Raw genomic sequence first — 14,328 nt, forward strand, 5'->3', positions numbered from 1 at the left:
TATCACTATCTGTCGGAATGCAACTAGTTTTGATCGAGTCACTCTAAATTATCGGGCTAAAATGTGTTCCGACAAAACTAAAATTTGATCATTCTAGTCTCATAAACTAGATCGGTTCCTTAAAGTAATCTCGCTCGCCTAAATTTACACTTTTCAATGCATTTATAAACTAAACGTGCAAGAAAGACAAAATAGTTGAGTTATGCTCAAGATAACCGGAGACTTATATTCTTTAACCAGAAAACAAACTCGGAAGGATTCAGAGATAAAATCCTATTGTTCTAGTGTCATTCTAATGTTAAAATTTGATGTCCGAGTATGGTCATGTTTGGATATACTTCTTTGAAAATTTACCTCATTCCCAAAATGTCCCTCCCTCTGACAATTCTTAATCAAATGGGCGGTGGGTCCGGTTTGAATCTGTCGAAAACATACCTGAAAACAACCCAACAGTTACTAAACTCTCACCTTTCGCCATCGTCATGGGTTGCGGTCATGCTTGTTTAAGATACCGCTTTTTTAAGATAATGTTATACGTGGCCATATGTCAAATGTCTTGGTCATGTTTGTTCAAAACGTGTTATTCATGGTCATATGTTCGTTCCAAACCTCTTTTACTTGTTTCTATGTTAGATAAATTATTCTTATTGAGTCAATACTGTGACCGGTCACCAAAATCATATCTATACTTCATGGCTAAAATGCACCAAAATATATATGAGAAGATATAACTAGTTATCAATTCTTTATATCCGAATTATATGCTATCAAAATCACCGAATTATATGCTATCAAAATCACTAGTAGCCTTGTAATATTAATTTATTTAAAATTATTTCCTATATTAGGCTTTTTAAAACGTTTCTCTTAGACATGACTTGAAACTCGAACATACGTTAATATTGTCTGCAAAGTTCAAATTTTTTCATTAGAACAAGTGTCCCATAATAACTATTTCACAATTTTAAGTGTGTTGCAATTTTATCTCTCATTTTCAATTTAATTTTTAATCTTTTAAATTTTAATTTGGTTCATTAAAATTAAAATCCGCTAACAAAGTGTTCGGCCATTTATTAAATTATTTATTTGTCGTCATATTTAGATACTAGAACAATTCATTAATATTTCAAAGGTCAATAGTTTAATAATTTATCAGCCTAACTTACTATTTAAAAAAAAAATTAATTATTTACTATTTTAAACTAAATTTGTACATATTTAGTCTCTTTATTTTAAGTTTTTTAAAAAAATTAATAGAAAAACAGATTTAAATTATTGGCAATATTAAACATTTTTTTAATTTAAAAAACCATTTCTTCGTCGGTCTTGGATTTCTCCTTTTAGGGTTGGTTCATTAATGGGCTTCATCTAAGGCTACCCAACTGCTTGGGCTCACCAATTCAAAAGGCTTTTTTTTTTCTTTTTTTTTTTAAATTTTAATTTGAATACAGTAACTAATTAAATAATAATAAAGTGGAGTGGACAATCTTTACACTACACAGTATTCAGCAATTGATAATGGAAGTGGACATCAACTTGGCTATCAGAACAATAACCGAACGGATGAAACAAGTCCAAAACACTAACTAAATGAAAGAAGCAAGTCTGGAAACTTGAATCGTTGTTTGTTAAATCACGAGTACAGTAGGGGTACAGCAGCAGCGTAGCTCGGGATGGACGAGTGAAGGAATTGTCGGATCTAGGATCGAGAGAGTAGGTGTATACGAGTTAAAAGAGAATGGGGTATGAGAAAATTATTGAAGAGTAAGACAAGTTGTCCTTTCAATCTTTCTATCTATCTTTATTTCTCATCAAAGGGGGAAGAAAAGGAGAAAGGGAGCATCATAATTGTAATGGAAGAAAGATCAATGAGACAACACAACACAAAGAGCGCATAGGCCTTACCCTCATGGGGAACTAAATGTTGTGGGCCCCACTTTTATTTATTTCTCTTTTTTCTTTTTCTTTTATTATATTCTTGAGGTGGACAATTGAATGAATGGGGTATGTATGGCCATCCTTTTCACCTTTTTCAAATCCAAAATAATAATAATTCAAATAATTCTCTTAATAATTAATAAATTAATTCACTTAATAAATTAGTAATTTTAAATTTGTATTCATAATACTATCATTATCGCCGAGAGAGAGTGGAAGTGATTGTTGTTGATCGTGCGTATGGATACGACAATATTTTAATCATTTCTTATATTATTTTTTAAACATAATTTAAGTGATAAATGTAATATTTTTATTTTTTGTGTGTGTAATTTAGGGTTGGCCCATGGTCAAGTGGTGTACTTGTGACTGTTCAACATCACATTACAACTGTTAAATAACAGTTCAATAATAGATCCAAAAAAGGGAATATTGAAAAATAATTTTCATTTAATTATTTGATATAAAATTACAAAATAATATCATAAACTATAAATTTAGAATATAATTTATTTATTAAAAAACAAAATTAATACAATATATTTCTATTTTATTTATAATATATATATATATAAAAAATATCATTAAAAGGCCATTCATGAGGAGGACCAAAAGGCAGCTGTTTGGTGGGCCATGTAACCAACTTGTTAGTGAAACTGCCAATAAATTTGTTTGGTCCATAGACACAGAAAAACCTTCAAAACTGGTTTATTCTAATTTAATTTTTTTTTTCTTTTGTTTTATTAGGAGAAAAAAAAAATTATCTATGGAAATATGGGCTTCCATTCTCAATTAATTGCTTTGCATTCAATTTATCTTTTACTTTATATTTGTCTTTGAATATCGAGTTTCAATCTAGCCTACATTTAACAACGGTTTCGACCGAGCCTATATTTAATAGTGATACACGTCATTTAATTGACACCGTGGATAAGAAGCAATATACAAAGATAAACGAGAAAAATCTTCTATATTACATTGAGAATACTCATTTCCATTAGATCACGACGTCCTTTTCAAGATAAAAATCGTGAATATGATAATCACAAGACGTTTGAAGTTGAACAAACTATAAAGACGTTAGACTTCTAAATTCGGTTTATATAACTTCTGAGTAAAAAATTGTCTCTATTTACATCAATGGAACGAGAACAAAAATTTTCATTCTGGTTGGTTCTTCAATTACATCCATATTTTTTGTGGTCCCATAGGTTTTTTTTATTAATTAGTTTTCGTCTTTTGCCCTCTCCTCTAATTTATTTACGAGATCCTCAACTTTTTATTAATATAGTTAGTTTAGGTTATTTATATATTTATAAAAAAAAAATCACATATTTTCCATAAAATTAAAAATTATATTTAATTTTAATCGGTAAACGTTTATTGGATAAATAAAAAAGATGACTGCAAAATAGAATTAACATTTATTATTAATTATAAATTAAGAATTATATTAACTATTTTAATTTAACTTATTTATTTCGATTTCAGTAGAGTAAAGAGTGACCAGATAATAATATTTAAATTATTATTTTAGAGATGGCCCACTTCTTCAACCGACCAACTCTAAACGAGTGGTCATATCTTTTAACTGGTGCTAAATCTCCGGCTGGTTGTAAATAAAATTGACCCAACTACTTAGACGTGGTAAAAATAATTTATTTAAATTCGAATAACTTTTATATATATATATATATAATCAATTATTATCTTTGAATTGGACAAAAATGTATTAATTTTTATTTTTAACTCCCAATTTTATTCAATTTTCGTGTGTTTTGATAAATAAATAAATATATATAATAAAAATTATTTATTTATGTATTGTTTATTGAATTGACGAGGAATATAATATTATAAATTAGCTATGAAATATTTAGATTTGATTTTGATGTCTCATTTCAAATAAAATTTTATGGGTTAAATTTTAGAAAAATATTATAAAAAAGATTAAAATTATCGCCGAATTATTTCTAAGTAAATTGAGAAAAAAAAATATTAATGAAAATCGTAATTATGTTTTAAATAATAAAATTTGATTTTTGAAATAAATTTAATATTTTTGGTTGAAAAATCTAAAAATTGGGAATTAATTGATTATTAATGTTTGATAGCGAAAGGACAAAGGAGTCTGAGAAGAGAAAGACCGATGGATGGAGAATATATATGAAGTGTATTATTATTATTATTATAAGATTAAAAGGTTGTTTTTAAAAATGTCAAAAATAATAAATAAATAAATAAATGACAGTGCTGGAAGTGGGGCCTGTCTTCTAGATCCCAACATCACAAAATTAAATTCATAATTAATTATTTTAAATTAAATAAAAAGAAAATAAAATTTATGATTTTGTTGGTGTTGACTACGCAATTTCATGCCCAATTACTCCCCCTCCCTCACCTTATTTATTTCCCATCTTCATTTTTCAAACTTCATCAATAATACAACTTTTATTTTTTTCTTTTTTATTTTACAAAATCAATTTTAGTGTAAAAATATGAAAATTAATTTATTATAAATGGGTTTAAAAAATTCACTCTTACTTTTAAAATATTATTATTATTATTTATTTTTTAAAACAGGGCTAGGAATAAGGACCCAGATCCACAGCACCTATAGTAGATATTGTCCTCCTTCCCTTTCGGGCTCCCCCTCACGTTTTATGTTGGGGGAGGTTTTCACACATTTGTAAAAGAGTCTTTTGTTATTCTCTCCAACCAATGTGGGGACATCACCGGCTGTACAATGGTGTAACCTGTTTTGTGATTTGGCACCAATTTTTTCTCTTTTTTTTTTTGCGGTAAATAAAAGGGTTTTGAATGGTTGGATTTCAAAAGATTTTGAAGTCCTCCAAGTTGTTAAATTTATTGAAGATTGACCAATGAGAGAGCAAAAGAAAAGGGAAAGAAATTGTGGGTTGGAAGGAAATGAATGCAAAAGGGGTCAGAGATCAAACATTGGAAGCAGATTTGAGTGGGAAAAGGTTGGATTTTTCTTAAAATTTGAAAGGCTTTGAAGAAACGAAATGGAGTAGGAGAATTAGGGGAGAAATTAGGGACGAAATTAGGGACGAAATTAGGGACGAAGTTAGGGAAGGCTTAAGGAGTGTTTAAGAACAAAGAAGAAGAAGAAGAAGAAGAGAAAAGGAGAGTTTTTTGGGTAATAATCGTTGACCCAAACAGGGTAACGGGGGGAATCAATACTTTGCCTCCTTCGCTAAGACAAAAGCCCACGAAGGTGTCAAAATGCCAAAAAATTCTCTTCTTTTATTTGCCTTTTCATATTCATATTACACCAAATAACTCGTTTGGGGAAAACGACTGCTCTGCAAAGCTAAAACCGTTATCTTATAATCCCTTTTCTTCTTCTTCTTCTGTCCCCAGAAATGGCAGCCACAACCCCCTTCTTCCATGGAGTTTGTGTAGCACACACCATAAATATCTTCGACATTAAGTAAACCCCATTTCAGCCCTTTATCATAATACCTCTTATCAACAGTGCACAGGTAAAGTAAACCCCAAATTTTCAGTAACCTTTATTGTTTCTCTTCTTATACCTCCCCCATGCCTTTTCACTACTTGGGTCTCTCTGCTTTTCCCTCTCTTCTCTGTATTTTCTCTGGGGCTTTCTTTGCATTCACCTTATTCTTCCTTTTTCTGTTCTTGATTTCTTCTTTTTCGTTTTGATGATTCTCATAGGGTTCACAGTTTTGGGGTTGATTTTGTTCTGAGCTGAGTTTCTCTTTGATGTATTCTTCCTTTTCCCCACAAACCCATTTGCCTTTTTTGCCATGATGTTGTGTTGGGGAGCTGGAAACGACATATGGGTTTCCTTCTCCTTGTGTTCATGTGGGGTTTTTGAGGTTTTGAACAGTGATTATGAAAGATCTTCCATGTTTAACTAGCGAAGACAACAAGTTTGGGTGATTTTGGGTAATTTGGTTGCTGTAATGGAGTCTTGGAGCTATGTTTCTGAAGGAAAGGGATGTATGTCTGATGAACTGAATTCGCCTACAAGTTCTCTTGCAAGGAACAAAGATTCTTTGTTGGGTTGGGAATTCAAACACCCCTGCAACTTTGGTAGCACCATGTTACCAACAGGTCAACATGTTGATAATCAAGGATTTGGGGAATTCATATTCCCTGAAATGATAGGGAAACAATTAGCAGACAATTCAGTTTGTGACATTTTGAGTAGCAAGGTCGTTGGTGGAAGATATCTAAATCCATCCAATGCATATCTGGGGGAGGATGAATCCACATCAAAGCTCTCTGGCTCTGTTGTGGACTCAACCAGCCGAGATTCTTCATTCATTGATTTAAAGCTAGGGAGATTTGCTGACCATAGGGAGGCTCATGGCTACAAATTCTTTAAGGGAGCCCCCATTTTGGCATCATCTGAGTCATCGATGCCTTCGAAACGAGTTCGAGCTTCCGGGTTGAATTCTCAAACTTATTTCTGCCAGGTTTATGGGTGTAACAAGGATCTTAGCTCCTCTAAAGACTACCACAAGAGGCATAAAGTTTGTGAAGTTCACTCAAAGACTGCAAAAGTTATTGTGAATGGTATAGAACAAAGGTTTTGTCAGCAATGTAGCAGGTTCGTTAATTTTCATCACTCATATTAGTTTTGGTTGATCTTTTAAATGTACGTTTAGATCGTTCACACTGGAGATCCACATGGATTCACGAAAAAATGATATTAATGCTGATTAACATCGTCATTAACTGTATACTCGTGCTGCCCCGAAGCTCCATCGACAGAGCAAATCATTAGTATTATTGCTGCTCTAATATGGTCTTGCTTTTGACTTCCAGGTTTCATTTGCTAGCTGAGTTTGATGATGGTAAGCGCAGCTGTCGTAAACGCCTTGCAGGTCATAACGAACGTCGGAGAAAGCCTCAGGTGGCTATCAATTCTGGCAGGGCTGGAAGGTTTCTCCAGTCATATAATGGTACTAAATTTGTTTCATGTTCACAAACTTACGTACGGCATCGATATACAGCTTTCGAATTCACGATTTTTGTTTTAGTTTGTGTTTCAGTCATCAATTTTGTAAACTCTACAGGTAGCAGGCTTCAAGGAACGGCATTAACAGCAACATCCTTCATCTGCCAAGGGATATTACCAAATGGTATTTTGAATACAGAGAAATATGGAGCAAGTGATTGGTGTAGAACTGTGAAAATTGAAGACAAGAATGAATATATGCCTTTGTCTGCTGTTCATGCACCTAGTGCCCATTTGCATTCGAAATCTCTCTTCTCTCCGTACGATATCGATACCCAAGTTCCCCCTTTCCATGACAACGAACCGAATCCAAGCGCCACAAATATGTTCAAGGAGAACAGTAATCAATATCCTCTTAGTGTAGGAGGCGTGAATTCGAGTTCTCGTTCATACTTTCACAACCCCTCGTTAGGCAGTGAATACTTCAGCGTTTATAGTGCAGCATCAACCGATCGACTATCAGGATTATCAGACTCCGGTTGTGCTCTCTCTCTTCTGTCATCTCAAACACAAAACTCCTCAACTCATTCATCAGGGATTCCCATTGGTCGTCCTATGGTCTTGCTTGATGGCCAAAATCATTACAGTATGAGTCAACTTTCTGAAAAGCTCATGGGAGTAAGCTCCCACGTTTCTGTGAATGGCGTGTCGAATAAATTTGATTCGTCGGGGTTGAATGCTTCGGAAGGTTGTACTCTTGGTCCCATATCGACACCTGAAACAAGTGATGCAGTGAACTTAGAAATTACGAATCGGATTTTCCATGAATCGAATTTGGCAGATCCGTGTGAAGGTGGCCCGACCATTGATTTGTTGCAGCTTTCATCACAACTCCATCGTGTTGAGCACCAGAGGCAAGCTATGCAGGTGAAGCAAGAAAGTAATGCTTTCTGCTGCCTCCGGATTACTTAAATTTTATGAATAACAGGTACCTAAAAATGTGTTTCTTGTCACTGATTTACTATATTCCTGAAATATGTACTTGAATTGTGATGGCTTTTGGGAAGCATTTGGTTTTAGCTGTTTAAATTTGCTTCTTAACCCGCTCGAGTACATCGTTTCCTTCTCCAATCTATATAAGACCCCCCAATCCACCCCCTTCAGGGCCTAGCGTCCTTGCTAGCACACCGCCTCGTGTCCACCTCTCTTCGGGGCTCAGCCTCCTCGTTGGCACATTGACTGGTGTCGGACTCTAATACCATTTGTAACAGTTTAAGTCCACCGCTAGCAGATGTTGTTCTCTTTGGGTTTTCCTTTTCGGGTTTCCTCTCAAGGTTTTTGAAACGCGTCTTCTAGGGAGAGGTTTCCACATCCTTGTAAAGAATGTTTCGTTCTCCTCCCCAACCGATGTGAAATCTCACAATGTCTCTTAGGGTTGGTGACGACATTACCTTCACTAGAAGAGATACTGATAACCCTTACAGCATCTTTCAGCCACGATATCGGTCGTCTTTGGTGTATTAATTTTCAAGTTTCTTAGAGAGGGTTAGTGAGTATACGGTCATTTTGTGTAACGTCGATTCCATCGTACTAAATGATGCATGGAATGCATCTTCGAAGTCTGGACTTGTCGTGTTTGCTAGGCGAAGCCCAATGCTCGGGAAGCTGAACGACCATACTTTTCCTTTTCCTTTCTACACTTAAACAATATGAACTGTGAATGAACAATGTGTTATTGCAACTCTGATAATTCTGTTATGTCGTAAATGATGGCATATATTCAGATCCTTGAGCAGCATCGACTCGGACGGTTTTGACAACTGATTCGTATCGGAAAAGGCGACAGGACAGGACAAAGCGTGTGCTGAGTGTGAAGAATGCAGTGGATTTTGATGCACTGCTGCTGGGAGTGCTGTTGGTAGGCTGAGGAGAAGTTCAAAATAAAGTAGCATGATTTGTTCCTTTCTTATAAGAACTAACATTGATATGTTGGTGCAATTCTTGGACCATTCTTGAAGTATTCTATTATTGACTTGTAAACTTTTATATGTAGCTTTCAGATCTGGGATTTCTTGTTTGATGTAGTACCTTCTGATGATTTTTTTTTTTTTTTTTTTTTCAAAAGATAATGGTTTCTATTTCAACAAATTAGTGGAAGTTGGAGTGATAACGCCCGAGGCTCGTTATAGCTCTCGAATAATGGTGGAGCTGTGAACATAGTCGTGTTCAGGTATGTTAGTGTAGACAGGGTCTTTACCGGTAGGAAATCTTTTGGTAGAGTAGATAATATCGTACCAATACAAGATTGGATCCTGAAATGTTTATTGGCCGAGGAGTTTATGTTACCACTTTACTATGCTTTTTTAGCTCAGCCATGGTTGGTGTGGCGTCGTGATCTTGACATGCTCACGACAAGCCTTAAGAGAAACTCAAGCTCCATGTTCATTTTTTGTTTAGCTTCGTGGCTTCGTTGGACCGTCGACGAGGTTTGTCTTCGCCAACTGAACATCGCTTGTGCGGAGTCCAAGCTTGTTCGGTCATACACGTTGTTCGTGCGTGCATGTTCAATCGTTGCGACATAACGTCGCATCTCACTGTCATCTCGATTCCCAACAACACGACTCATGCAATGTGATGCTGTCTTATTTCAACACATCGACTGTGGCACAATATCGGCATACCCGTGCCGCTCGGTACTGTCCTTGAAAGACCCTTTTCAAAGGAAGACGTATGAGACCGCTTGTCCCATGACGCTTGCGCACACTGTAACACAAGCATGTGTCACAGGGTAGCTCGCTTAGGCCAAAGAGCCAAAAGGTGGTGGAGAGCCAACACTATGCCTATCATACACTTTGAGGCATTTCCAATCCTTCTCGAGTATACATTTTTTTGGCAAGCAGACATACGATCTCGTGTATAGTCCGTCGAGTATTCAATTAACACCAAATTTGGTGAGCTTTCATCTTTCATATAAACGAACTTAATTCTCAAGCCGCATGCTAAAACTCATATCGAAACTCCAACTTCTGAGGTTATGACTTGAGGCCCTACCCAATCTCTTCGAGCTTGTCTTTGACACTCATGTCGCCTCGTTCTCTCGAACTTTATATATGCCCCAACTTATTTTCAATACACACTCTTGATGTGTCGGATGATGTACCGTTCTCCTCAACCGTATTTTGACACTTTTCAATCTTGGCCTAAACGTGGCCAGATGGACGCCACTCGAGGGTCGTCCCTTGTCTGTCTTAATGTGTGGAGGTCACACCCTACTTTCTCTTAGTGAAGTTGTGACATTAGACGTACTAAAATGTTCGTGTTCATATATTTTAGTAAAAAATCTCCATTTAAACGCAGATATATGTATATATATATATAGAAGTCAAAAAGGAAAAACAAAAAAATGTTTAGGATAAGAGAGAGAGAGAGATAAGCAAGGCAGCATGAGTCAAATTTTCATTCGAAAGAAATCTTAAATAGTGAGTAATTAACCATTTAGTGTAATAAACATCAAATCTTTAACCAGAAGTAAAAAACAATGAGTAAACTATTCTGAAACAACCTTATGGATTCAGCTCATTCCAAGCTTCAATCCAAGTGAGCATGGCATCGGCAAGCTTCACAAAATACTCATCGACTGAACTGAGGTTTTCCCTGACCAGCTTGGAGAGTTCAATATAGCACTTCTGCACAGTGTCGCAATGCTTTGGTAGGGTAACAGTTTGGAAAAAGGGTATGATCTGTTCTTGCCAATAGATTCCTTTGTATTCCTTCTTCAGGTTTGTAAATGGGTTGCTTGCCTTGCTGTGCCAGATATATGGCAATCCCGTCTTCACTCCAAATCCCAAGTGGTCACAGATAACCTACAAAAATGTCGACCATTTGGTTTGAATTGAACATTGTACTACTGAAGAAATGGTTAAATTGTGTATACCTTCATACACCAGCCAGCCCACATATCGTCATAGCGACCGATGGGTTGGCCATTTCCCATGAGTCCAAAGTACATGGCGGGACCAATTAGTTCACGGTTGAATGCTAGATTCATTCCACACATGGGGAAGAGAGTGCCCTTTGGTACCGTCAGAACCGCATTGACGTACCTGTGATGTGAACATCATACCGTCAAAACATTAGATTTTCAGAAGCAAACATCATGAAATCCAAATCTCTACCGATGTTTGGCAAGCGAAGGGTAGATTGTGAGATCTCACATCGGTTGGAGAAAGGAACAAAACATTCTCCATAAGGGCATGAAGACCTTCTCCTAGCATACACATTTTAAAAACTTTGAGGGGAAATCTGAAAGAAAAAGTCTAAATAGACAATATCTGCTGACGGTAGGCTTGAGCTGTTACAAATGGTATCAGAGTCAGATATTGGACGGTGTGCCAGTGAGAACGCTGGCCTCGAAGGGGGTTGGATTGTGAGATCCTACATCGATTGGAGAGAGAGGAATAAGTACTAGCACAGAAGCTGGGCCCGAATGGAGTGGATTGTGAGATCTCACCTCGGTTGGAGAGGGGAACGAAAGAGGAATGAGTGTACGCAAGGACGTTGGCCCTAAATATGGGTGGATTATAAGATCCCATATCAGTAGGAGAGGGTTACAAAACATTCTTTACAAGGGTGTGGAAACCTTTCCCAACAAACACGTTTTAAAAATCTTGAAAGAAAGCTCGGAATAGAATACAATATGTGCTCTCATAGGCTTGAGATGTTACCAAGTACCTTGTGTTTCTCTCGAGTGGTTTGACGAGTTGGGTGGGTGCATCATAATCTGGAATGTTTAGCCAGAGGCCATGAGACACCGCTGTGGGGACACCTTCACGGAGAGTGAATGGATATCCACGGACAAAATCAGCACCTTCTCTAAATGGATCATAAAGGGTGTTAAAGAAAAATGGGGTCGATGGCGTCAACACGTTCTTAATGTGCTGTTCAAGTGCATTAATCTCTTTACCAGATGGGTCTTTAGCAACCTGCATTAGAACATATTAACCCACAAAGTTCATTAATCAGAGAAAGGAAGGATCAAAAGTGTAAAAGAAAATTGGGGATTGAACATACGAAGCAGTCATCATCAATCGTGAAGATGTACTTCTTCTTGGAAATCAAGTAGCCAAAGCACCTACAAGCAGAGTCCTTAAATGAAATGCACGAGGCCTTAGGGCCCAGAATCCGATCAATATCCATACGATTGTAGAGCTCATAGTCAAAGCCATCAGGAACCCTGATAGTCTTGGACGGGTCGCCGTCTTGGACAATGATCAAGTGATAGGGCTGGAAAAATGGTCTCCACATCTCGAGGAAGTCGAGGTTGCGGATGGTGGGGATGACTATGTCGAGCTCATCTTTCAGAACCGGTCCCAGCTTGGTGTTCGCCATTGCTGACGCTTCACTGTAGAAGAAAAAACAAGAAACAGAGAGACAGACTAGAGGGAGACAGAATTTTGATTTTCAGACGGAAGTAAACGAAGCGGGTGAAGAATTTGAAGGGAAAAACATTCGAATATGCCAGACGGCAGGTGGCACGTGCGTTAATATAGAGGCGTTTTGTTAGGAGACAGCTTCTTATTCTTATAATTTATTAATTATTAATTTTTATTAAGCATTTATTAACTATCAAATTCTTAAAACTATATCTACTCATTCCTGCCTTGACATTCTACTAAGGAAAGATAATCATTTCATATGACTTGAACGACCCAACTGATCGACTCGAAAAATAATGTTGAAAACAATAACAAAAAATTACTTCGAAAATAATCTTTCAAATCCACCCGAAATTTGATGAAAGAATTATTTTTGAAGTCGGAATGATTTTGTTATAATTAATATAAAAAAAATGAAGAAAAAGGGGGAAAAAAAAGATGAAGGAAAAGCATTATAGTTGTTGCAATCTCTCACTCTCAATAGGTTTAATTTGGTTTTAACAATAATAAGGAACTAAATTAAATAGCTGTTTAATATTGTTTAGGGAAAAAAAAACATAAATAAAAGAAAGCTGTTAGATCATTGTCAATATCAGGATAGCATAACTACTAGTTAAAAACATTAGAAGTGGATAATAAATTAAGTTTTTTGTCATAGAAATGGTGGATAAGATATCTCCTTTAGATGATCCTGAAGGAGAGTGAAGAAATTTTTGGCTTGATTGAGCCATTTCCAAAGAATTTGAAGAACATTCAAGCGACTCACTAAACTTTCAGTTGTGTGTTTATTAGATCGTTGACAAACAAAAAAATTTATAATTTAAACTGAGACTTACTGGTTCAGTGCAGTTGAATGGGAAGAAAGCTTGATTTCCTGGGTTCTGCACATCTGCTAGGCTCTGGTGTAAGAACGCTGACAGTTGAAAAGTCATGTCCAGATCTCTATGGCTTTGCTTCAAGATGCAGAAATACTGAAAAGGATAAATGAAGGATTTAAGAGAAGTAGCTGAAAAATATCACATGGATTATCTATCTAACAACCAGTAGGTGAGAGGTGACACATCTTCTTGCATTCTCTTCAACTATATTGCTCTCTTCATTGCTCAATTTCCCCCAAAGAATAGTTCCATCCTCTGAGTTTTGTTCATCCTGCAAAGCATTCAAGTCATGGAAGTCAATACCCACAGTAATATGTTACACAAAATTCTCTGTCAACAGCAAAAAATTGCAGTTTTAGCACTTCTGATCTTTACAGCTTTCTATTCAGCTGGTACGTGCTTGTTTACTGCTAAAACAAGAAAGAACTTACATTCTCTTCGTGTTGTAGCTGATCTTTACAGCTTTCTATTCAGGGGCTTACGATCCATTGGATCCAAATGGAAACATAACAATCAAATGGGATATAGTATCTTGGGCGGCAGATGGATATGTTGTAAGATTGTGAAACAGGATCGCTGGCGTAAAGCTATTTTTAAATACTGACCTTAGATCTTGTTTGAACTGCAACAGGCTGCAGTGACAATGAACAACTTTCAGATGTACCGCCATATTAATGCACCAGGATGGACTCTAGGCTGGTCGTGGGCCAAGAAAGAAGTAATATGGTCGATGGTGGGAGCTCAGACAACAGAGCAAGGAGATTGTTCCAAGTTCAAAGGAAATGTGCCTCACTGCTGCAAGAAAACCCCAGTAGTTGTTGATTTGCTCCCTGGTGTTCCTTACAATCAGCAATTCTCCAATTGCTGCAAGGGTGGAGTATTGGCATCTTGGGGACAGGATCCAGTAGGTTCGGTCTCCGCCTTTCAGGTGAGTGTTGGGCTAGCCGGCACTTCAAACAAAACTGTGAAATTGCCAAAGAACTTCACCCTGCTCGGTCCAGGACCAGGCTACACATGTGGACCTGCAAAGGTTGTGCCTTCTACAGTCTTCCTCACTCCTGATCGCCGCCGGAAAACTCAAGCACTGAGTAAGCTCCTTTTTTTTTTTTTTTTTTTTTTTTCATCC

General features: G+C 36.5%; 3 protein-coding genes across 6 annotated transcripts in view; 2 read left to right on the top strand and 1 right to left on the bottom strand.

Moving 5' to 3' along the window:
- Window positions 1–5,218: 5,218 nt before the first annotated feature.
- Window positions 5,219–9,162, top strand: LOC111430059 (squamosa promoter-binding-like protein 6). 2 transcript variants are annotated; one of them, XM_023066189.1, is made up of 5 exons: window positions 5,220–5,444; window positions 5,638–6,538; window positions 6,757–6,893; window positions 7,008–7,877; window positions 8,686–9,162. In XM_023066189.1, the coding sequence occupies exons 2-4, from the start codon at window positions 5,889–5,891 to the stop codon at window positions 7,859–7,861; spliced, it is 1,641 nt and encodes a 546-aa protein (XP_022921957.1). In that variant the 5' UTR covers window positions 5,220–5,444; window positions 5,638–5,888; the 3' UTR covers window positions 7,862–7,877; window positions 8,686–9,162. The 2 variants fall into 2 exon arrangements, with proteins under 2 accessions (XP_022921956.1, XP_022921957.1); XM_023066188.1 differs by having other exon boundaries at window positions 5,219–6,538; window positions 8,674–9,162.
- A 1,157-nt stretch (window positions 9,163–10,319) lies between these two features.
- LOC111430065 (UDP-arabinopyranose mutase 1-like) lies at window positions 10,320–13,473 on the bottom strand. Of its 3 annotated transcripts, none has more exons than XM_023066201.1 (6): window positions 13,386–13,473; window positions 13,161–13,295; window positions 11,960–12,290; window positions 11,621–11,871; window positions 10,824–10,992; window positions 10,320–10,752 (listed from the first exon to the last, which is right to left on the bottom strand). In XM_023066201.1, exons 2-6 carry the CDS (start codon window positions 13,211–13,213, stop codon window positions 10,453–10,455), a joined length of 1,104 nt encoding a protein of 367 aa, XP_022921969.1. In that variant the 5' UTR covers window positions 13,214–13,295; window positions 13,386–13,473; the 3' UTR covers window positions 10,320–10,452. The 3 variants fall into 3 exon arrangements, with proteins under 3 accessions (XP_022921969.1, XP_022921967.1, XP_022921968.1); XM_023066199.1 differs by having other exon boundaries at window positions 13,366–13,466; XM_023066200.1 differs by having other exon boundaries at window positions 13,161–13,277; window positions 13,366–13,463.
- The window catches only part of LOC111430063 (COBRA-like protein 4), a 3,540-nt gene continuing 2,679 nt past the window's right edge, over window positions 13,468–14,328 (top strand). The window contains exons 1-3 of the mRNA XM_023066196.1: window positions 13,468–13,594; window positions 13,677–13,756; window positions 13,834–14,290. Of these exons, the coding sequence (XP_022921964.1) occupies window positions 13,492–13,594; window positions 13,677–13,756; window positions 13,834–14,290 (640 nt within the window). The 5' untranslated portion in view covers window positions 13,468–13,491. The remainder of the gene's footprint in view (window positions 13,595–13,676; window positions 13,757–13,833; window positions 14,291–14,328) is intronic.

This window comes from Cucurbita moschata, unplaced genomic scaffold (assembly GCF_002738365.1).
Source record: "Cucurbita moschata cultivar Rifu unplaced genomic scaffold, Cmos_1.0 Cmo_Scf00032, whole genome shotgun sequence".
In the NCBI taxonomy this organism is placed as follows: Eukaryota; Viridiplantae; Streptophyta; class Magnoliopsida; order Cucurbitales; family Cucurbitaceae; genus Cucurbita; species Cucurbita moschata.